At 32.1% G+C, this 23586-nt stretch overlaps 2 protein-coding genes across 2 annotated transcripts; both read right to left on the reverse strand.

Moving 5' to 3' along the window:
* Positions 1-2101: 2101 nt before the first annotated feature.
* LOC137819386 (AP2-like ethylene-responsive transcription factor AIL1) lies at positions 2102-5975 on the reverse strand. Its single transcript, XM_068623218.1, has 9 exons — positions 5430-5975; positions 4528-5077; positions 4333-4415; positions 4075-4083; positions 3790-3878; positions 3514-3587; positions 3369-3419; positions 3154-3230; positions 2102-2958 (listed from the first exon to the last, which is right to left on the reverse strand). The coding sequence occupies exons 1-9, from the start codon at positions 5647-5649 to the stop codon at positions 2369-2371; spliced, it is 1743 nt and encodes a 580-aa protein (XP_068479319.1). The 5' UTR covers positions 5650-5975; the 3' UTR covers positions 2102-2368.
* A 3854-nt stretch (positions 5976-9829) lies between these two features.
* On the reverse strand, positions 9830-12369 carry LOC137819258 (ubiquitin-like protein ATG12). Its single transcript, XM_068623051.1, has 5 exons — positions 12229-12369; positions 12095-12153; positions 10597-10665; positions 10453-10515; positions 9830-10174 (listed from the first exon to the last, which is right to left on the reverse strand). The coding sequence occupies exons 1-5, from the start codon at positions 12260-12262 to the stop codon at positions 10115-10117; spliced, it is 285 nt and encodes a 94-aa protein (XP_068479152.1). The 5' UTR covers positions 12263-12369; the 3' UTR covers positions 9830-10114.
* Positions 12370-23586: the final 11217 nt, after the last annotated feature.

The following is a 23586-nucleotide window of genomic DNA, read 5'->3' on the forward strand; positions in this document are numbered from 1 at the left end:
ACAATTTTATCTTTGTCAATTAATGTAATCAAAAGATGCACTTAGAATTTTAGAAAAAAGACATAGGTGAAAAGAAAAAATATTCTTAAAAAGATATTGATTATTTTAAAATAAAAAGTTAATAACTAATTTTTCTATTTATATAATTTGTTTACTTTAAGTAAAATATTCATATGTCATTCTAATTATATTTATATTCTAAATTTATTTTTTACATCTTTCTATTTATTGTATTTAGTTTCATAAAAAAATAATTTTTACAATCTATTTCCCTTTGCTTCTATTTTTTATCTGCAGTTTATAATTTTATGTTATGGAATAATTTATGTTGGAAGGAAATTGGCACTTTATAATATAAAGTGTTTAAGGTATCCCGATGTTACTCATTATTTTTTACGATTATAAATATGTACCAATACAATAGTTTAAAAAAATATTAAATATCATTAAACTTATTAATGTGGACTTGTTCGCATAAGAAATTACATAAAAACAAAAAAACAAATATAGTTTCTTCATATAATTTATAAATAATTTAAATATAAATTTTTAGATAAGTTATATAAAAAAAACTTTTTAAATTAATTTATGTATAAGTTAATCTTAACTTATATAGATGACTCAATTTTATTTTTTTCTTGATTGTTTCTCTTAGAAATCCTTATAAAAACTGTTTAAACATATACAATATAGTTAAATGAAAAGTATATTTATTGTTAGTTATTACACAAGTTCTCCAAAAATACAGTAATAAATTGATCACCATAGTTAGAAGTGACAGAACACTTGGATAGGATACATCTATTCATTTTATTTCAGATTATAATTTATCATGTAAAAAAGTCATAAATTCATTTTGATGAATTGAAATTTCAATCTAATCCTATTTATTTAATAAAAAAATCAATCCAATTCACAGATTGATTGTTTTTTATGGATGAATGATATTCGTCCACAAAATATTTTTTTTAAATTATATTTAAAAAAGGTTTAAAAAATTCGGTAAAACAATTCAAAAATTTAGAAAACTTAATAAAATTTGTAAATTTTAAGGAAATAGTAAAATATTAATTTTGATCTTTCGTACATGATTAATTGAATTTTAAGAATTAATGAATTATCAATCTTTTATACAAATAAATAGATAAATATAATGTACTTCATATTTTAATGTTTCGAATTAGGTGTGGATTTAATTGTGGATAAATTAAATGGATTATTTTGTCAGACATTAGATATCCTACCTCTGCCAGAGTCAAACTTGTCACCTATTCATTAACGGGTGAAATTCAGTCAAAATAGCTAAAAATATGAAATATGTCAATGAAATTAACGATGATAAAACGTAATGAAACGTAAGATGGAAAATCACTTGTAACAAGAAAACAATTTATCCATAAATAGATATAAAATGTTAGTCAAAGAGCAAAATTTTAATAATCATAATATAATTAATTACTTTCGAATAAGTATTTTATACAGTGTACTTTAAACTTTAAAATCCTATTTGAAGTAATTTTTTTACTTCCCTTGTAAAAAAAAGTATGAATTTTTATTTTATTTTATACGTCAAGTATATAAGTTAACAGTGATACAATATTGTTTTTAATTTAGTGATACAATGGAGGTTTTATTCACAATCCATCAACACATATACTTTTAAATAATTTTTTATAAATAATCAGTTTAAAACGTTGGTAGTTAAATAAAGTTCCAATATCCAAGTTTCGGTTTTAGTTATTCATAAAATAATTTGAGTTGTGTTGTAGTTTTTGGGGTGTTTAGGCAAATGGTTGAAGAGGTTGAAAGTAACGTGAGGAAGCTAATGAAGGAAATGGTTGATTTGTGTGTGTTGTTGTTTGTCGTGATGGCAAAAGACATGGATGTCTGGGTTTCCTTTAGCCATCACCCTCCATTACTTTATTGTCATGTTTCATTTGCAAGACAAAGTGAACCAATTTTCTATGAAGATTCAGGCATGAAAATATCCTTGTAGTAGTCAAAGAAAAAGTACTCGTGCTGCTAACTTCACAAACAAATCATATAATAATCTTATATGAATATATATATTTAGTTACCAGCCAGCAAAGGAAGATAGAAATTTTGGTACGATTCTCATGATTGATTTTCATGCATCATTCTGTTCTATTTTTTCTCGTTAACCAAAGTGGATAATGTTTTGCAAGTTAGTATCGTACCCTACCTACCAACAACAAAAGAACACATAAGGAATCACAACTACTGACATCCCCTTCTTTTCAACACAACAAATTACCAAACATAATCATCCAATAATTCTCCCATCTCATCATCTTAGTTTGTTTTCCTAAGCTAATGTCTCTGATCTCAACTCAACTCAACACTCTCCTCATTCATTCCACAAAGCAAACATGGGAACTTGATTAACAAGTCCCATATTTCCAAGCCTGCTGCTGCTCATGTGGTCGTTTTCATTGTTCCCATCATCATATTTTGGTCCATCCAGGGTGAAGTACCCATGTCCATAGTCTGTTCCACTCACTCCAAACTCATTGGGTAGCCCCACAGAACACTTTGGGGGACTTTCAGGGTTCAAACCAACCTTGCTGTTGCTTGGAGAAACTTGCTGTGATGATTCAGTGATATTGTTGATGCTAGCACTCTCATTATGTGCTTGCTCATCAGCGTTGCCATTCCACATCATGTTGGACAACTCATCAGAATGTTCACCTTCAGTTATTGCCAAGGGAGGTGGCTGAGTCGGCACAGAAGAACTGCTTGTGTTGATGTCATCCGCAGCAACAGCAGCTGGTGATTCTGTTTTTGGGGACCGTTTTGCAAGATCTCCTGCAATGAGAGTGGAACTTGAGCAGATTCTCTTCACATCATACCTACTTATGTCAAAGTTGGTCACAGCACTTGTTCCTCTGAACTTGATTGCTGCAATGTCGTATGCTTCAGCAGCTTCTTCTTGAGTACCTACACAATTGTTATGGATGACAGAATGAATTGCAAAAAGATTAATGAAAACTGACAATGTGTAATGTGATATTATAAAGAGACATTATTAAATCATGTCACATTATCATGCATGAATAAAGGAACAAACAATGATTATTCAAAAGGGAAAAAGGAAGCTTTAAAAGAAAGGCAAGATAGGGTCTACAAACTTACTGAATGTACCAAGATACAAGTCCTTGTTTCCTGCAACCCTTCCGATTCGGGCCTGCCACCTTCCATGTTGGTGGTGCCTGAAAATGATACAAGGAGAAAAAGATAGATGTTAGCTAATAATTGCCCACCTTAATTCAAAAGCTGAAAATTGCAGAAAATAATTCATGGAAAACTTTATTCGTATTAATGATAAAGCTCATTACTTTAGTCCATACCTTGTCACACCTCTATACACAGATGCCCCTCTTGAAAATCCACTGCTCTTCCTGCCGAGGGAAACAAAAAGGACAATTCCTTCCAGTTGAATGCAATGGGGGTGAAAGAATTTACTAAGATCACATGGAAAAAATTTAATGGTACCTTCTTAAATTGGCGACAAATTCTTGCCTGGTCATGTGCTTCATCTCTTCAAGTTCCTTCTCATAAGTGCTTAACTGAGCATTTATGAAGCAGTAGACATGTAGAGTGATCACAGTTGCTATGTAATGGTTCAAGCCACATAAATTAAATACATAGGAAATATTTGACTTTTTTCAATAATTTTTAATTCCCTTGTTTCTATTTTGTACTGTTGCAAGACTAGCTAAGGAAAGACTTTTGCAAAGGAGAAAACTGTACAAGTTTCAGAAACCTTACAGGGAAATTTATGTGAGTTGTTGGACCCCAATACTTGAGTGCAGCTAAGTCATAAGCCCTTGCTGCTTTTTCTTCCTTATCATAACCACCTAATAATAATACATACACGGATATAATTATTTGCCAAAAGCGATAAATTATCCTCAAAAGCCAAGCACACTTTCCAATGCTTCATATCTAGTAGCGTATCTAACCAGTTACCGTGTTATAGTAATAGGTAAGATTTACAAAGATGGTAAAGGAGAAAAGATAGACAAGCATCGCGTGTGAAGGAGTGTAACTCACCAAGGTAGACTGAGTGAAGATTTGAAGAAGCCATGAAAAAGGGAGAAGAATCCAACCAGTGCATGAAACAGACCGTTAGTATATTCTCTTTCAAACAAGAGTGGAAAGTAAATAAAAAAGGAACAAAATGGAAAAGGCTAAAGCACTTGTTTTGGTTCTTTGAAAATGATCTTCCTTGGTCAATGGCAATAAACCAAATTAATATAAAATAATAAAACCAAAACCCAAAAACCTGAACCAAAAAACAGATTTTCTCACCTTGCCTTCCTTTCCTTGTTTGCCCTTCCTTTCTGCAACTGTTATCCCACAAATGGGCCTCATATCTCCCAGTCCATCTATGCCTAACAAAATCCATGATTCCAAAAAGAAAAAAGAGAAAAATTCATCCAAATGAACAAAAATATCATTCCGTGTAATAATTAATGAACAATAAAAAATCATCACTTGTACTACCTTGTAACACCACGGTATTGAGAGGTTCTCTGCCCAAAAGTGTCAATAGATTTGCGAGGAACTGGTTCCCTAGCATGAGATTTAGCCATAGCCCGTTTCCTATTGTCCTCAATAGCTTGAACAGGGGAAATTGCACCCACCCCATTCTGCACAGTGGGGCTCATAGTGAGGGACAGTGATTGGAAATTACACCCATTTGCCTCAGTTGATGGCTTTACATCAGAAAACTGAGTTTGTGCCAACCAGGACTTGTACATGCCATTGGTCGGGATAAGGGCATGTGGGTTATCACTGTATGCATGGAAAGATTGAAGCAGGGAAGAAGGGTTTGTGAGGCAATCCCCAGTTTCAATCTCGGCATTGGTGCAAAAGCTTGGTGCCACATTAACATTGATTTTGGAAACATTGCTCTGGCTTTGGTTTTGGTCATGTTGAGAATCTTGACAAAAGACTTTATTGGGGGAGTTTGAGTAGCAGCCCAAAAAGTCCTCAAGCTTTGGACCTTTTTCATTGGAATTCCCTCCACCTATTGCACTATCATATCTCCATTCTACAAGCAGCCACACAAATTTCATTGTTAATTCATAAATAAGAAAAACCAATGCAGTGGAAGCACTGATTCATAGCAAAATATAAAAACTTTATGCAGTAATCAAGAGAAAAGGCACAAAAGAAACTGCTTTAAGCGACATGCAAAGGGTTGAAATCAACACACAGAGCACTCTCTACCTATTCAATAACCAAAAACCACTCATTGTGGTAGAGAATCACAAAAGTTTGTTTTAGGAATGTTTAGTTATTTATTGCTCAAAAATATTCTCCAAAGCCAATAAAAAATTACTATCTGTTCAAAATAAGATAATCTAGAAGGGAACGGGTGCAAATAGAAGGACATGCAATACCTTGATGAGCAGCAGAGTGGGTGAAGGAGTCAGCAACACACAGAGAGCCATCAGAGCGCAAAGGCATAACAGACATGTGAGGGTGAGAAGAAGGACGAGGATGATACCCTCCTCCTTCTCCTCCACCTCCTCCTCCTCCTCCACGCTCTTGGTTTTCTCTCCCAAATTCTTCATCAATCCTCAAGTGTGGAGTCAGAGAGAACCCCAACCAGTTACTCATATCAACACACTTTTCTCACACACAACAGCTTCCTCTTTTCTCAAGAAACAATCCCCACAAAGAGCACAAACTTCCTTATTACAGGAGTTACACTAACTTACACCCCACAGATCTTTCTCCCCTCCCAAAAAATTCGAACTGCTTGTAGCATGTATGTATCTCTCTATCTATGCAAGTTTGGAATGTTGGAGTTTGAGCTCAAATTTCAAAGCTTGTAATGGTAGGGAAGTTGGGATGAGGTTGAAAATTTTCCATTTCTTTTCCCCCCTTTGAAGCTTGCATCATAGTCATAATCATGTGGGATTCATATCTTGTGGGTCTCTTCTAAAGGGGGTATGTTGGGTTTATATATATATATATATATATATATATAAAATATATATAATATTATTAGTTTGATTTTGGTTTATTTTATGATATTGTTGAGGTGAGAGTGAAGGTATTGAGACTTGAGAACTCTAGACAAACTTCTCTCTCGTCTTATATTCTCAGCCCTGTGTCTGTTTTCTAATGAAAGTGTTGGGTTCTGTGCCACCTCTTTCATTTCTTTCTCAGATTTCTGCAGAGGTGGCCACGGCATGTCGCACTGTCACAAAATAATATATAATAATATATCAAAATTAAGTGAAGAGATGCCAAAATCTCCACGGCTATTATCAGAGAGAGGGTTGGATTCAGTTGCAATGCTCTTGTAACACCTGATAACATCATCAACGGCTCAGATTTCATAAAGCACTCTGCACAACACTGGATTACTCCACCAGAGAGGGTAATGGATGACCCAACTGATATAAGCGGTCACTGAATATAATTATTCACATCCTATGTTTAAAACCCTAATTATATTATTATTATTACTATTAAAGAGAAGATAATATGTTGTAAGATAATCATGAAACAACATATATATGTTTACTAGTGTGCAACTCATGTTTATATTTAAACAAAACTATACAACTCTTATTTTATTTTTATGGGTTAATATAGTATTAAAAACATTTTCTCTAATTATATTTTATTCTTGCCTAATTTTTAATTGATTTATGTAATTAGGGCTAAAGAAAAAGCGAAAAGTGTAAAATAAAAATAAAAATAAAAATAAAAATAAAGATGCTTTTAATTATGTATTAAGATTAACAAACTTTATTATATTTTTATTTAATTTACACATTTTTAATGTATTTATAAGTCAATTAATGTATATTAAAAAAGTCTAATGAGATTTTTTTTATAAAATTACACATATTTCATTATTATAAAATCATTTAATAAAATTAATTTATACTTAATGATTTTTTAGTTGTGTTTCCTGATATTAATCATATAATTCATGCTTGATTATTAAAAAATTATCCCTTAAATTATAATTAATATTGTATATTACTATGGGTACTTTTATATAGATGTAAGAAGAAAAAATAGTAAGAATGTTTGTAGCATTTTTGAAACATAGTTTTCATTAGTGATATAGTTTATTAAAAAAGTATTATAGAGTGATATAGAATGTTAAAGTAATGATAAAAAAAGTTTAATGATGACGAATTAGTGTGAATAAGTTAATTAATATAAGATTCAATTCACATAGACTGATTGGAGCAGTGAGGGGAAACCTGCATCTAGTGGCATTTGCATGGAGGGCAGTGATGGCAATTGGTCCAGGTTCACTGCAAACCCATCAAAACAAATTAAACTTGTCTTCTATCATCAACATTTTTGTAATTTCACAGTGCTCAGAGGCTCAGGGACTTAATGGTAATTTCAGTTTCGAAATGATTCAAACAAAGATGGGTCAAACATAGAAATTAACTAAAATTAAGGAGTTTGTAACGTTGTTGTTATTCATCATAGTTTGGTCTGCAACGGAACAACATGCAGACAATGGGGAATAACCACCCGGCTCCTATCCTCTAACACACTCACAGATCCACCAACAATCGAACACCTTCTGTTCAACTCAATTACTACACTTCCATGTGCTTCTCTTCAACCTCTTCATGCTTTTTAACTCAAAAATATAAATTATCTTACGGTTCAAATTTATAATATGCAAATATTGTAATCAAAGTAGAAATGAATGAAAATGTATTATTTTTAAAAATTTATTATTTAATGTGTTTTTTTATGGTTTTAGAAACAATGTTCTTCTCTTATAGGTCTCTATCGTCTTAGGCTTTCGATTACTAAATTTACTGGATTGGATTTGTGGGTTTAGGCTGATTCTTGGTTACTAGAGGTGGTTTATCACTCAGCTGCTTGATCAAGTTCAACTCTTGATTTCTAGTTCATGATTGCTCTCGAGCGGATGTGTGTACCTGTAAGGTGCTTAGATAATATAGTCAGAATCAATTTGCTTAATTATCAGATCAAAAATACTTTAACTACCTATTGATTGGGTTTTTCATATCTTACAGTTATTAAATATACTTTAAGTGTTCGTTGATGGGCTTTACCTTGATTGGATTTTTACTTTTTACACCTTACAATTATTAAATATATTTTAAGTTTTTTAACCTATTTATTAGACTTTGATATAGTATTATCTTATTCTATTATTTATTTATATTATTTTAACTTTTAATGATCTTTAATCTTTCAGTCAGTATATAATGATTTATGTTATTATAATAAAAAACATGAACATTAATAAATATTTATAATTGTACATAAAACTTTCTATAAAATATTTCATATTTATGCGAAACGTTTAATATTCAATATTTTCTTTTTACGTGTTTCTCTTTTATTTTGGTGCTTTCCATCTTCATTTTTTCTTTGTTTTGAAACCAACAAATTCTAAATCAGAAAGAGAAATAAAAATAAGAATGTCTATTAAAGAATGAGAAAAATATAAGAAAAACATGAAATAAAATATTTCGTAAATTAAAATTAGTTTGGACTTAAATTAAATTTTAAAAAATCTTTTATATAAGTTTTTCTTACTTTTATTTTTAATTTATAGAAAAAAATTAAATCTTTTCTTCTAAAATTCTTCCATAAAACTGATTTAAACGAACGTGGTTCTAATTTCTATTTCAGGGGTAAATACAAACTGTAAAACTAAAACGAATTTAATTAAAAAAAGTTATTAATAAACTTCGTGACTCCAATTCGATAATTTGTGTTATTGAAAAAATGGGTTCTGTCCTGTGCCTTGAAAAACAAATAAGAAAGTGTCATTTCTTTCTGCACCTCAATGTTGGTTAATAGATCAAATTGCTTATTTGCCATCGACACTATCACCTCCTTTTCTCATTCTTGTCCATGTTGTATCAAAAGAACTAATGTTTCAAATTCTATAATTCAGTGTCTATGTTCTATTATGGACGAACTCAAAAGAACTAATGTTTCAAATTATATAATTAAGAAGTTATTTTTTACATAATTTTTTTAAAATTGTATAATTTGTAAGTTAAAAAATTATTCCTAGACTTTACAATAAAAACTTAAATTATACATTTCAAAAGTTTTTAATAAAAAAATATATTTAGGTTGTACAATCTGAATTTTTTTTTAAATGACTTTCAAATTGTAATCTAAAAAAATATTTTTTAATGTAAAAATGACTTTTAAAATATACAATACGAAATAAAAAATTCAAAATTATATAATTAAGAAACTTTTTTCATGTAAAAAACAACTCAGTATACATCGAGAAATTAATTTTGACTTTTAATTCGGAAGTAAACAAAGCTTCCATATTCCTCTATGAAAGTAAAAAAAGTTTTCAGATTATACATAAAACTTTTTTCATCAATCAAACAAACAAACAAAGTGGACATTTTCATAGTTATGAGGGTGCATAAGGAAACTATTGGGGTGAAAAAAGAAATTCTCATATAAAAGGTGGGCTGATCATAAAACCTGTTACTAAATTCTTGTCATGGGCAAATTCTTTTTGCAACTCCATGCATTTCTTCCTGCACCCCATACGTCGAAAATATCAAAATTACCCTTCTCAATTTGCTTTATAGAAATTTACATTCCATATTACACAATTCTAAACACAAATTTTCCATTATGAAAAATGTTTGCCGTATTACACAGAATACAATTTTTGCATTATGTATTCTGTATTCCATATTTTGGAATTAAAATATAAGGTGCAGAAAGAATTTGTCCTTGTCCTGTAGTGAACTAGATCGAATAAATCGAAAAACAAAAAACACCAACATAATTCATATATTATCAATTTTTGTTAACTTTTCTATATAAATATTTACGAAGAAGTATACCAAAACAAGATTATAGTAGCCACGCATAAATATACAAAAATACACAATAACAATTAGAAAATGAATAAGAAATATCCAGGTTAGAGTCCTGTCCAGGTTTTCTTCACTTATCCTGTAAGATCCTAGTTAAAAAGAAATGGTGTACTGTGATTATATGCATGTCCCAGTTTCTGAAATGAAGCAATATGTATTCACAATTTGAAGCTTTGGTAACCAGCAACCACCATTCAGGGTTAGCCCCACGCCATGGAGCAGGCGTAGTTCACCACCAGTTTGCCATCAAAACCAAAATTCTACAAAAATAAGAGAAAGGAAATAAATAACTCAATGATAAAGAAGGTAGATACAGAAATGTTAAAAACAACTTCTAACAAATACTGCTAAATTTTTTAACAGTATCTATTTACTTTCATCACATAAACATACTCTCAGGCATAAACCTAAAATTTTCCTACATGAGATGAGACAAATATTATAATGGCGAGAAATATAAGTAACTGTAGCACAAGAATCATACATTCAATGAAGATATAAAAATCAGTGGAAAAGATGGGATCAGGTGATGTCTTACATTAAACAGATCAATGACCAATTCATCAGGGTTTGGTGAAAAAGCACTATTGACATACACAAACTGCAAAATTAGGAAATCAAAATTGAGTATGCAAAACCTTCAGAGAAATAGATGGGAACAGAATACACAATGACATTTTACCAATGTCTCCCTGTGGAGCTGACGGCGAAGAAAATCTATCACTTTAGCGAATTTATCAGTTCCTGCTATCTGCCATATAAAAATATATGTGGAATTCATTGCAAACATTATTAAAATAATGACATTAAAACTTGAATTGACAACTTTCTTATCAGCAACAAGGACAGAGAAGCCACACAGAAAGATAGCACAGAAAGATAGTTTGTATTCTTCTTTCCCCACCATGAATACAAAATTCGGAGTGTAATTTCAATTCGAGAGAAAATAACATGGATAGTACTGTGCATATTAAATAAAAGGGAGTCCAGTTTAAATGGATAGAAGAACTAAGAAAGGTAGGATAAACTACATAAAAAGATCTAAAGCTGTATCTATTTTGCAGAATTTTTTTATGGATCCCAATAGAATCTATCATCCATTTAACCAGTCCCACCCAGTGAGATATAGTTTGGTCATAGTTTTTAGTAATAACAAATTGACATAGTTTAACTCAATTACAACTAGTTCATCATGTTACAGAACTGGATAGAGTGAAATTCTGAAATGGAAAAATTCAGCAATGGCCTATCCGAAAGAGTTCACGAGAGTAATATTTCGTGTCATTCCAAATGTAGATGGTAGAGGGAATAAGAACAGAAATACAACTGGCAAGTAATAGAAGCAGAAAAAGAACAAGTAAAAAATATTTAAATACAACAATATTGATGCAGAAATGTGAAACAAGAACATTATTTTGTACACTTCAAAGTAAATTGCATCTAGAATGTTCCTCACAATGATTATCATGCTGCTTCCTTGCACGAGTTACATCCTAACCAACCACTGTGAACTAAGACACGAAATCTTGGGTTACCATTGCAAACCAATTCTAGCAAGCACCAGCCATGATCCAAGAACACACTCCGACTCATCTAATTTTAGGCAATCATTATCTGCAGTCTTTAAAAAATGCAATTGACAGCCTCTCAAGCTCAGAAGAACCACAAATTGGGTTCTTCAAATCAAGCCAAATCATAACGTCGTTCAGTTACTACTCTTATGCTCAAAAGAAAAATAAATAAGTTTATCCTGGTTTATCAGTTCACATAAACCACACTGAACTTTTCAGATACTACATTATTTACTTATCCAGCATATCTTCATCACCGTCCAGGTAAATATAAACGAAGGCACAAATAGAAGATCTTATCTATAATTTAAGACGTGAAAATTCATTTGGGTTAACATAACCAATTATGAAAATTCGCATTCCTAGGTCATTGAAACCCTTACTAAATCCGATCGCATGATTATACCTTCAATCAAATCAGATTTATGCACCATCCCACACCCACAAACTTGAATTTGAAACAAATAAATCATAATTGGCATAAAAAACCTTCTTCTTCTTTATTTCAAAAAAGAGGAAAGCATGCAAAGAGAGTTCAATTAACAATTTTGATGAGGAATTTGGAGAAATAAAAGACACCCATTAAAGAGGAAGGTGGAAAGGAAATACCTTGAACTTAGATTGCTTGAGAATAGGAGCATCACCGGTGGCTCTGAGATGAATAACCACTGCAACAGAGAGAAAAACCAAATTCAGAAAAAGAAAGGGAAAAAGTTTGATTGATTGAGGAAGGAACATGGTACCTTTACGAACAGAACTTGGCGATTCAGCAGACATTGTCCTCAGTTCACTGTAATGTGATGCGATTCCTTCACAATTATCCCTGTTTCTCCTCTTTGAACAACTCCCACAGCAGGTTTTCTCTTATTAATAATACATTTAAGTATGTTTTCTCTAAGCAAATTTAAATTTGGTTTTAGATTTAGTATTTTTATTTTCAATACAAAAAATTACTTTAAAAATATTTTAATTTATGTAGTAGTGAAAACACAGCATATTCATATTTTATTTCATTAAAATAATGTAACATTTTAAAAATATATAATTCTACTATTTATATAATTTTATTGTTTTTATGAATAGTTAATTGAAATATAATACAACTTAAAATATATATAGTTTTGTAAGAATAATATCAAAAAAATTATGCAGAGATTATTTTTAAAAAGAGAAGTTATTTAATTATTTTGAAATAAAAAATCATTTAATTAGTTATTTTATTAAATAAATAAATTATTTTTAATTTCTTAAATAATAAAATTGTTCACACTAGAAAATTACCAAATAATATAACTTAGATAATAAAATTTTGACTTTTATGTACTGAAATTATAAAAAAAAATTATCCACAAATTTTAGATATCAAAATATCAGTTAGTTTTAAGTAGTATATATATATATATATATATATATATATATATATATTCTTCTTTTCGTGTAAGTATTTTCTCTAACAAAATTCATGGGGTTTAAGTCTGTTTAAGTTTATTTTAGAATTATAAATAATATTTAATAGCATTTTAATGTTTATAAAATCTAAAGATAAATGATTATTTTCATCATAATCAAAATTTGAAATATTTTTTTAAAATATACAAACTATATTATAGATTTACGATAATAATTTATATAGTGGTATAAAATTACTTTTAACTATATGATAATTAGTTAAAAAATAATAAATTTAATTTTAAAATAAAAAGATGATTAAAAACGACAAAAATTTAAAATAAATCAAATAAAAAATAAAAAATACAGTAACAACTCATCATCATGTAAAACTAAAGTAAAATAAAATGAATTTCCCCATAATTTAAAATCAAAGTATGCACCTAAGCTACAGAGAAGTAAGATCAGAAATGTTGTATAAAAATGAAGTGCATAAGTTAATTTTAATTCATAGGTTTACCTTAATTTTTTTTTCCTTTTTTTGGAACAAGCAAGCTTACAAGAAGTTTGTCTAAATCACAAACGGGCAATGAAGCATTTTGGTTCCAATCACTATAAATTATCAAACATCAAATGAAAAAACAATTAGCTTAAAAAACGAAGGGAATGGATGATACCAAGGACTCTTCATTAACAAGAAGAGGGGGAAGAACAAAGGGAGAATGAACTTAAAATCAATTTATGAACCTAAGCCATAAAGAAGTAAGATGAGAAATGCTATATAAAGGTCAGATGCATAAGTTAGTTTATGGAAAAATTTAAATTATTTTTTCCATTAAATGGGCTTTAACAAGAGTTTATAAAAAAAAAACCTATATCCAAATCGCTACAGTGCAATTTACCTTTGACTCCATTCAATATCAATTACGAAAGATGAGATGCAAAAACGATTAGCAGAGAAACACAAAGTAGAGTTAAAGTGTTGTTTGTGCTACTGGTCTTTGTGACCGGTCCATTGGTGTGAGGGTTTGGACGACGGTGATTCGCTTTCCGTCATTAATTTTGATTTGATGGATTGATGGTTGCTACGTGATACCAATTAGAATTATTATTTTAAATTTATTTAAATAAATACAGTTTTTTTTTTATGTTTTAAATAAGGTGGTTAATTTTTTTTATCTATTTTTTAGAGATATGTATGTTAAAATGTAGTGAATATTTTTAGGAAACCTTCCATTATTTAATGCATCAAATTAGCGAATGCAAAAGATATTTTCTTTGTTTCGTTTTGAGATTGTACTATATAGTCTATATTGTATTTTGAATTCAACAACGTGCTTCGTAAATATCTTATGTTTGTGTTCAACAATTGGTATTAGAGCTCAATGTGCCAGAAAATTTGATAGAAACAATTGTGAGTGTGTGATAACAACAACGTGAGTGTGAAAGAGAAACAATTGTGAGTGTCTCATAAGTGTGAGAGAAACCGTGTGTGCCATCCATATTATTCCTAGAAGAAAGAGAGAACAAAAATGGTAGATTCTAGTACCAACAATTATGTGCATCCTGCCATTCTTATCAAAATAAATCACTCACAATATATTATTTGCATTAATTTCTCTTATATTATTAGATAGATTCCTAAACCTTAGAACCTGCTATCCATTTGATTTTTTTTTTTTAAATTACCATTCATTTCATTAAAAAAAATACATTTAAAATATGCATGTGATAGTGAAAAACTAAAAAAATACGGATATAGGATAATGATAAAAACAAAATGTGAATACACATGAATAAACTTCTACCTGATAAGGAACTTTTAATGATCAGTAGACACAGTGACGAACGTCTAAGAAAAATTTCAGGCCAAAACAACCAAGGAGTAAGGCGTAGTAAGTCCCAGACCGAGAGTGAACAAAACTAGTTTTCCAAAAACAAAAAGTCTTGACTTTTCTTCCCCGTATCTTCTTTTTGTGATTCGTTTATGGATGTGCCTCCTTACCTGGGTGCAAACAACATATGAAAGTACTTGTTTGAATTTCCTCAGCGCCATACGGACGCAGAATAAAAATTGCAGAAACTAGGGCAAAATTTCACAAGTTTTGTAGAAGATAGCTTTGGTTTGCACGAAAATTCTTGAAAAATTCTCCCAAAATATTTTTTTTTTCCTGAAATTCTACGTAAGAATCTCCACTGAATTTGGTTCAAAATGCAACAAATTTAAGGTCAAACGGAAGAGTATTCACCCACGAAAAAATTCAAACAGTTTCACACACATACGAACCTTCCTTTCAGCCTTGGCAGTGAGCAATAAAAAATTTATGCCAATCTTGTGGGACGAATCTGGGGCTCAAATCTCAGCCAAAAATCAGTAGACATGGTGACGAACGTCTGGGAAAAATTTCAGGCCAAAACACCCAGGGAGTAAGGCGCACTAAGTCCCAGACCGAGAGTGAACAAAACTGGTTTTCCAAAAAAAAATTGTCCTGCCTTTTCTTCCCTGTATCTTCTTTTTGTGATTCGTTTATGGACGTGCCTCCTTATCTGGGTGCAAAAAACATACGAAAGTACTTGTTTGAATTTCCTCAGCGCAATACGGACGCAGAATAACAATTGCAGAAACTAGGGCGAAATTTCACAAGTTTTGGAAGAGGATAGCCTTGGTTTGCACGAAAAATTTGCCCAGAATAGTTTTTTCTTGAAATTAGATGTAAGAATCTCCACTGAATTTCGGACGAAACGCGACAAATTTCGGGTCAAACGGATGAGTATTCATTCATAAAAAAAATCAAACAGTTTCACACACAAACGAACCTTCCTTTCAGCCCTGGCAGTGATCAATAAACAATTTATTGCCAGTCTTGTGGGACGAATCTGGGGCTCAAATTTCAGCCAAAAATCAGTAGACACAGTGACGAACATCTGGTAAAAATTTCAGGCCAAAACACCCAAGGAGTAAGGCGCAGTAAGTCCCAGACCGAGTGTGAACAAAACTAGTTTTCCGAAAACAAAGCGTCCTGAATTTTCTTCCCCGTATCTTCTTTTTGTGATTCATTTATGGACGTGCCTCCTTACCTGGGTGCAAACAAAATATGAAAGTACTGGTGTGAATTTTCTCAGCGCAATACGGATGCAAAATAAAAATTGCAGAAACTAGGGCGAAATTTCACAAGTTTTGGTAGATGATAGCCTTGGTTTGCACGAGAATTCTTGAAAAATTCTACTGAAATAGTTTTTTCCTGAAATTCTACGTAAGAATCTCCACTGAATTTGGTTCAAAATGCGACAAATTTAAGGTCAATCGGATGAGTATTCACCCACAAAAAAATTCAAACAGTTTTACACTTCCTTTCAACTCTGGCAGTGATCAATAAAAAAATTTATTGCCAATCTTGTGGGACGAATATGGGGCTCAAATCTCAGCCAAAAATAAGTAGACACAGTGGCGAACGTCTAGTAAAAGTTTCGGGCCAAAACACCCAAGGAGTAAGGCGCGGTAAGTCCTAGACTGAGAGTGAACAAAAATGGTTTTCCGAAAACAAAACATCATTGGTTTTCTTCCCCGTATCTCCTTTTTGTGATTCTTTTATGGACGTGCCTCCTTACCTGGATGCAAACAACAAATGGAAGTACTTGTGTGAACTTTTTCAGCACAATACGAACCCAGAATAAAAATTGCAGAAAGTAGGGCGAAATTTCACAAGTTTTGGTAGAGGATAGCTTTGGTTTGCACAAAATTTTCGAAAAATTCTCCCGAAATAGTGTTTTCCTAAAATTCCACGTAAGAATCTGCACTGAATTTGGGATAGAACGCGATGAATTTCAGGTCAAACGGATGAGTATTCGCCCACGAAAAAAATCAAACAGTTTCATACACAAACGAACCTTCCTTTCGGCTCTGACAGTGAAAAATATAAAGTGATTAACTCTCACCTATATTCTTTTTTTTTTCTATTGGAAGCTTTCTTTGTTCTATTTTGAATAATTTTTAAATACATCACAGTTGGAACTGGAATTCTCTGCAAAACAATAATTCTTTAAAACCAGAAAAAAAAAATCTTTGACAACAATACTTTGATACTTTGCATGTTATGTCATATCAGAAGGAAATAAAAACAATGTTAAATATAGTGCAGATTGAAATATTTTTTTATAAAAAAAAAATAAAAATAAAACCAGATATTTAAAGAGTGTCCAAACCCTTCTTATAAAGAAAACCAATTCAAAATGAAGAGAAAGATTTTTAAGAAAAAAAAAATCTTAAACCTTAAATCCTAAATAATCATTAAAAATATTGATATATGCAACATAGTGTAGATTGAACAATATTTCCACTACATGAACAATTAAAAATTTGTTAATTTGATATCTTTGATTATTATTTTACTTCATTTAACATATTTTTTTTATATTTATTAATATATGTATTGTAAACCTATTATGATTCATAGGTACATATGTATAAAATAAATGTCATGATTAATTAAATCTAAACATGTAATATTTTATAACCAATTGAATCTAAACCATGTGACTAATTAGTTGTAGTTAGAATTTTATAAATCATATTATGAAAGGATTAACTTTTAAATCTCTTTATTCTTCACTTTTTTTTAATAAATTGTCATAATAATTAGAATACACCATAGGGTCTATCTATGTTTTAGACATGCATGCAAATTTATCACTGAATTTTCCACACTTCTAACGTTGTATAGGTAAATGTAAAATTGGATATGTGACATATAAAACAAATGCATGCATTCGTGTAACTTATCTCAATGCATAAAAATGTGAGTATTTAATCTTTCACAGCAAAAGAAAGTCACATAGTATAAAAAATCTCATTAATTTAGCATCCAAAACTAATGCAACATAATTATGTTTAAATTTTTAACATTTCTCACAAAAATAAAGTTTATATAATTTTCTTACTTATATTATTATATTGCATATAGTTTTGGGATGCTAACCAAATAACATTCCTTATACTATGTAATGTTTTTCACTGATATTTTATGCATTGAGATAAGATAAATGCATCATGCATTTATATCTTACATTTACCTATTAAACTTTAGAAAAGTTTAAAAGTGTGGAAAGCATAATAATGAATTTGAATCTAAACCTTACATGAGTTCCATTTGTATTGAAGCTACTGCATGACTCAGTTTGTAGAAAAGACTTATGTAAGAGTAATGCATTTATGGTTTGCATGTCATTTTGTCATCTTCCAAAGTTGTATATCAAAACAAGACATGAAACGTGTAAAACACAAGAAACAATAGTTTTTCTTAATGTGTTTTCATGGATAATGTTGTGTGAGGTATTTTGATTCATGACGACATGCACAATCACATATATTGGATAGAGATGATGATTAATTAAATCTAACTATATAAAAATTTATAATTATTTCGTTCAAAACATGTGACTAATGGCTTGTACTCATAATTTTATAAAAGGATGAAATTTTGAAGTTTTTTTCTTTATAATAGATTTTCATCCTCTCACAATAGGATATTTTAAAAATGACAAGCACAATCCAATAGTTACATGATTGGAATCGTTTAATTATTAAATCCTCCATAAACTTTGATAAAAATTATGTACAAGAACATACCTATAAATATCTTTGGGTGCATTGTTATAAAAAATTTCTTTGTTTTGTCTTGAGGAATTTCTTTGTAGCATCACTGTTGGAAGCAGAAAATGCATCTCCAACAATAATGCTTTGCTACTTTGCAAGCCTTTTGTTAAGGTGAAATTGGAATCGCATCAGATCTTATATTCAAAGGAATGTCCTGTTTAAGTCAAATTAGTATAAACTTTACATTCTAACATTAAGCTTAAATAACCTTATTAAATATGAATTGAATTAATTATATTGTATTATTACTTTAATAAAGTATAATATATGAATTGAATTAATTGTAGTGATTTATCAAATTTTGCTGGTTTAAACCATAAAATTTAACCACTGCATTCGAGAGAATTTTTCAGAAATTTTCGTGCAAACCAAGGCTATCCTCTATCGAAACTTGTGAAATTTCGCCCCACTTTCTGCAATTTTTATTCTGAGTCCGTATTGCGCTGAAAAACTTCACACAAGTACTTTCATATGTTTTTTGCACCCAGGTAAGGAGGCACGTCCATAAACGAATCACAAAAAGAAGATACAGAGAAGAAAAGCTAGGATGTTTTGTTTTCGGAAAACCAGTTTTGTTCACTCTCAGTCTGAGACTTACTACGCCTTACTCCTTGGGAGTTTTGGTCTGAAATTTTGACCAGACGTTCGTCACTGTGTCTATTGAGTTTTGGCTGAGATTTGAGCCCCAGATTCGTCCCACTAGATTGACAATAAATTTTTTATTGATCACTGCCAAGGCTGAAAGGAAGTTTCGTTTGTGTGTGAAACTGTTTGATTTCTCATCCGTTTGACCCAAAATTTGTCGCTTTTCGTGCCAAAATCAGTGGAGATTCTTACGTGGACTTTCAGGAAAAAACTATTTCGGGAGAATTTTTCAGAAATTTTTGTGCAAACCAAGGCTATCCTCTTTCGAAACTTGTGAAATTTCGCCCTACTTTCTGCAATTTCTATTCTGTGTCCGTATTGCGCTGAATAAATTCACACAAGTACTTTCATATGTTCTTTGCACCCAGGTAAGGAGGAATGTTCATAAACGAATCACAAAAGGAAGATACGAGGAAGAAAAGCCAGGACGTTTTGTTTTCGGAAAACCAGTTTTGTTAACTCACGGTCTGGGACTTACTACGCCTTACTCCTTGGGTGTTTTGGTGTGAAATTTTGACCAGACGTTCTTCACTGTGTCTATTGAGTTTTGGCTGAGATTTGAGCCCCAAATTCGTCCCACAAGTCTTGCAATAAATTATTTACTGATCACTGCCAGGGCTGACAAGAAGATTCGTTTGTGTGCGAAACTGTTTGATTTTTTTCGTGGGTGAATACTCACCCGTTTGACCTAAAATTCATCGCGTTTCGTCCCAAATTCAGTGGAGATTCTTACGTGGAATTTCAGAAAAAAACTATTCTGGGAGGATTTTTCAGACATTTTCGTGCAAACCAAGGCGTCTACAGAAACTTGTGAAATTTCGTCCTACTTTCTGCAATTTTTATTCTGCGTCCGTATTACGCTGAAAAAATTCACACAAGTACTTTCATATGTTGTTTCCACCCAGGTAAGGAGGCACGTCCATACACGAATCACAAAAGGAAGATACGGGGAAGAAAAACCAGGACGTTTTGTTTTCGGAAAACCAGTTTTGTTCACTCTCGGCTCTGGGACTTACTTCGCCTTACTCCTTGGGTGTTTTGGTATGAAATTTTGACCAAATATTTGTCATTGTGTCTATTGATTATTGGCTGAGATTTGAGCCCCAGATTCGTCCCACAAGACTGGCAATAAATTTTTTACTGATCACTGCTAGAGTTGAAAGCAAGGTTCGTTTGTATGTGAAACTGTTTGATTTTTATCGTGGGTGAATACTCATCTGTTTGACCCGAAATTTCTCGTGTTTCGTCCCAAATTCAGTGGAGATTCTTACGTGAAATTTCAGGAAAAAACTATCTCGGTAGAATTTTTCAGAATTTTCTTGCAAACCAAGGCTATCTATCCTCTACCGAAACTTGTGAAATTTCGCCATACTTTCTGCAATTTTTATTCTGCGTCCGTATTACACTGAAAAAACTCACACAAGTACTTTCATATGTTGTTTGCACCCAAGTACGGAGGCACGTCCATTAATGAATCACAAAAGGAAGATACAGGGAGGAAAAGGCAGGACGTATTGTTTTCGGAAAACCAATTTTGCTCACTCTCGGTCTGGGACTTACTACGCCTTACTCCTTGGGTGTTTTGGTCTTAAATTTTGACCAGAAGTTCGTCACTGTGTCTATTGAGTTTTGGCTGAGATTTGAGCCCAGATTCGTCCCACAAGATTGACAATAAACTTTTTACTGATCACTGCCAGGGCTGACAAGAAGATTCGTTTGTGTGCGAAACTGTTTGATTTTTTTCGTGGGTGAATACTCACCTGTTTGACCTAAAATTCATCGCGTTTTGTCCCAAATTCAGTGGAGATTCTTACTTGAAATTTCAGGAAAAAACTATCTTGGGAGAATTTTTCAGAAATTCTGTGCAAACCAAGGCTATCCTCTACAAAAACTTGTGAAATTCCGCCCTAATTTCTGCAATTTTATTATGGGTCCTTATTGCGCTGAAAAAAAATTCACACAAGTACTTTCATATGTTGTTTGCACCTAGATAAGGAGGCACGTCTATAAACAAATCACAAAAAGAAGATACGGGAAGAAAAGCCAGGACGTTTTGTTTTCGGAAAACCAGTTTTGTTCACTCTAGGTATGAGACTTACTACGCCTTACTCCTTGGGTATTTTGGTCTGAAATTTTTACCACACGTTCGTCACTATGTTTATTGAATTTTACTGAGATTTGAACCCCAAAATCGTCCCACAAGTTTGACAATAAATTTTTTATCCATCACTTCCAGAGCTGAAAGGAAGGTTCGTTTGTGTGTGAAACTGTTTGATTTTTTTCGTGGGTGAATAATCACCCGTTTGACAAGAAATTCGTCGCGTTTCGTCCCAAATTCAGTGGAGATTCTTATGTAGAATTTCAGGAAAAAACTATCTCGGTAGAAATTTTCAACAATTCTGTGCAAACCAAGGCTATCCTCTACAAAAACTTGTTAAATTCCGCCCTAATTTTTGCAATTTTATTACGGGTTCGTATTGCGCTGAAAAAATTCACACAAGTACTTTGATATGTTGTTTTCACCCAGATAAGGAGGCACGTCCATAAACAAATCACAAAATGAAGATACGGGGAAGAAAAGCCATGACGTTTTTTTTCGGAAATCCAGTTTTGTTCATTCTCGGTCTGGGATTTACTACACCTTACTCCTTGGGTATTTTGGTCTGAAATTTTTACCACACGTTCGTCACTGTGTCTATTGAGTTTTGGATGAGATTAGAGCCCCAGATTCGTCCCACAAAATTTACAATAAAATTTTTATCGACCACTGCCAGGGTTGAAAAGAAGTTTCGTATGTGTGTGAAACTGTTTGATTTTTTTCGTGGGTGAATACTCACCCGTTTGACCTTAAATTCGTCGCGTTTTGTCCCAAATTCAGTGGAGATTCTTATGTGGAATTTCAGGAAAAAACTATCTCGGGAGAATTTTTGAGAAATTCTATGCAAACCAAGGCTATTCTCTACAAAAACTTGTGAAATGTCGCCCTAAATTCTGTAATTTTATTATGGGTCCATATTGCGCTGAAAAAATTCACACAAGTACTTTCATATGCTGTTTGCACTCAGATAAGGAGGCACGTCTATAAACAAATCACAAAAAGAAGATACGAGGAAGAAAAGTCACGACGTTTTGTTTTCGGAAAACCAGTTTTGTTCACTCTCGGTGTGGGGCTTACTACGCCTTACTCCTTCGGTATTTTGGTCTGGAATTTTTACCACACATTCGTCACGGTGTGTATTGAGTTTTGGATGAGATTTGAGCCTCAGATTCGTCCCACAAGATTTACAATAAATGTTTTATCGATCACTGCCAGGGCTGAAAGGAAGTTTCATATGTGTGTGAAAATGTCTGATTTTTTTCGTGGGTGAATACTCACCCGTTTGACCTTAAATTCGTCACGTTTTATCCCAAATTCAGTGAATATTCTTACATTGAATTTCAGGAAAAAAATTTCTTAGGAGAATTTTTCAGAAATTCTGTGCAAACCAAGGCTATCCTCTACAAAAACTTGTGAAATTTCGCCCTAATTTCTGCAATTTTATTACGGGTTCGTATTGCGCTGAAAAAATTCAAACAAGTACTTTCATATGTTGTTTGCACCCAGATAAGGAGGCACGTCCATAAACAAATCACAAAAAGAAGATACGGGGAAGAAAATCCAGGACGTTTTGTTTTCGGAAAACCAGTTTTGTTCACTCTCGGTGTGGGACTTACTACGCCTTACTCCTTGGGTATTTTGGTCTGAAATTTTTACCACACGTTCGTCACAGTGTGGATTGAGTTTTGGATGAGATTTGAGCCCCATATTCGTCCCACAAGATTTACAATAAATTTTTTATCGATCACTGCCAGGGCTGAAAGGAAGTTTCGTATGTGGGTGAAACTGTTTTATTTTTTTTGTGGGTGAATACTCACCCGTTTGATCTTAAATTCGTCGCGTTTTGTCCCAAATTCAGTGAAGATTCTTACATGGAATTTCAGGAAAAAATTATCTCGGGAGAATTTTTTAGAAATTATGTGCAAACCAAGGCTATCCTCTACAAAAACTTGTAAAATTCTGCCCTAAATTCTGCTATTTTATTATGGGTCCGTATTGCGCTGAAAAAAATTCACACAAGTACTTTCATATGTTGTTTGCACCGAGATAACGAGGCACGTCCATAAACAAATCACAAAAGGAAGATACAGGGAAGAAAAGCCAGGACGTGCAGCCTGCTACTTGCTACCTGCAACCTGCTACTTGCTACATGCAACCTGCAAACTTCTACCTACTACGTGCTACCTTCTACCTGCTGCCTGTAACCTGTAACATGCTACCTGTAACCTGTAACCTGTAACCTGCTACCTACAACCTGCTACCTGCAATCTGTAACCTGTTACAGGCTACCAGCTACTTGCTACTTGCTACCTGTTA

This window comes from Phaseolus vulgaris, chromosome 10 (genome assembly GCF_000499845.2).
Source record: "Phaseolus vulgaris cultivar G19833 chromosome 10, P. vulgaris v2.0, whole genome shotgun sequence".
NCBI lineage: Eukaryota > Viridiplantae > Streptophyta > Magnoliopsida > Fabales > Fabaceae > Phaseolus > Phaseolus vulgaris.